General features: G+C 47.3%; 1 protein-coding gene across 1 annotated transcript; it reads left to right on the top strand.

Annotated features, from left to right (window-relative positions):
• Window positions 1-292: 292 nt before the first annotated feature.
• On the top strand, window positions 293-1,030 carry LOC308686754 (oligodendrocyte transcription factor 3-like; the record flags this gene model as incomplete). The annotated part of the gene is made up of 1 exon (XM_081395189.1): window positions 293-1,030. The coding sequence occupies one exon, from the start codon at window positions 293-295 to the stop codon at window positions 1,028-1,030; it is 738 nt and encodes a 245-aa protein (XP_081251315.1).
• Window positions 1,031-1,538: the final 508 nt, after the last annotated feature.

The following is a 1,538-nucleotide window of genomic DNA, read 5'->3' on the forward strand; positions in this document are numbered from 1 at the left end:
CGGGGTTTATACAATACTATTGTGGAAGGGAAGGGATGTGGGGGTGAAAGTGTGCCCCCTCTGTCATTGGCTCTGGGCCTAATGTCACATTATGCGTCTCATTGTGTCTTTGTGAGGCTGAGGAGTATAAATCCAGCCCTCTCAGCGTTCACACACACACACTCACTCCTGCTGCAGACCTACGCACTGAATCCTCAGAGAACAACAGCACGGGACACGCTGCATTTTATTAGGTTGACGTTTATCAAGTGGATTGTTCTCAACCAAGACTTTGAAAGGAACCAATTTCAAGATGGATTCTGATGCAAGCTCCACGTGCAGTCGGTCTTCTTCCCCGGACCTGGCCGTGGACTCCAGCTTTTTCTCCAACAAGATGTTCCAAGCTTACGGAGAAACGGGGCAGCCCAGGTCCGAGAAAGTTTCCGGACGCTCACAGAGCTCTGACTCCAGCGCAAAGAGAGATCACTCCAAAGACGACCAGCAAGATTTACGACTTAAAGTGAACAGCCGTGAGCGCAAACGCATGCACGACCTCAACCAGGCGATGGACGGGCTCCGAGAGGTCATGCCCTACGCTCAGGGCCCATCTGTACGCAAGCTATCCAAAATCTCCACCCTGCTCCTCGCCAGAAACTACATCCTCATGCTGTCCAGCTCTCTGGATGAGATGAAGAAGCTGATTGGTGATGTGTATGGAGCAAGCGCTCAGAGTCACTCGGCTAGACGGGTATTACCGCCAACTCCGGCTGCTCCGGCCCCCCAGTTGCAACTGCTCTCGCTTGCCCCATCCCTGCACTCTCTGGTGGGCGGCACCTCGACCACCACCCCGGGTGTAGCCCATGCCCCTCACTCTCCACCCTCGGCTGGGTATCTGGGTTTCCACGCTCCACCTCTTTCCACCCTGATGAAAGACCCTCTGCATCTCTCCAGCGGCTACAGGCATTTCCCCGGCATGCCGTGCCCCTGCTCCCTCTGCCAGCCTCTCCCTGCCTCCACAGCCAGCCTGCACAGCCTCTCCATGGGGAAGTGATCCAGGCGAGGCCCAGGCTTCAGGCTGGAGTAGGCCGAAGTTGAATCACAGACTCAAAAAGAACTGAAAACTTCTGGATGTGTTTCTAGTTGTGTTGTATACATTGTAAATGTCCTGTACAGAATTTGTTTTTTCTAACAAGCTGCTGCTATTTTTGTACTGAAGAATGTTTTGTAATGTTATAGCTGTCAAACTATACTTGTTTGTTCTTTGTAGCAAAATGGAGATTGAAAACGTATAGTTTTGTTTCTTAAATTAAACTTCTATTATTATAATGAAAAATCCGTCTCTTGATTTCTCGTCTTATTTTGGTCAATCAAACAAAGTATTATTATAATGTTTTTTTTTTAAGAAAAGTACACTTATCTATAAGAGAGATGTTTTTTTTCAAGCTCAAACCAGATTAGATTCAGCAACATTTTCAGATCTTATTGACTGAAGATCAACACAATCAAAGCAAATTGTTTTCTTAAAAAATAGAAGATTATAAAATATTGATTTCTATAGG

This window comes from Scardinius erythrophthalmus, assembly GCF_964197995.2.
Source record: "Scardinius erythrophthalmus genome assembly, contig: HAP1_SCAFFOLD_748, whole genome shotgun sequence".
Classification (NCBI taxonomy): domain Eukaryota; kingdom Metazoa; phylum Chordata; class Actinopteri; order Cypriniformes; family Leuciscidae; genus Scardinius; species Scardinius erythrophthalmus.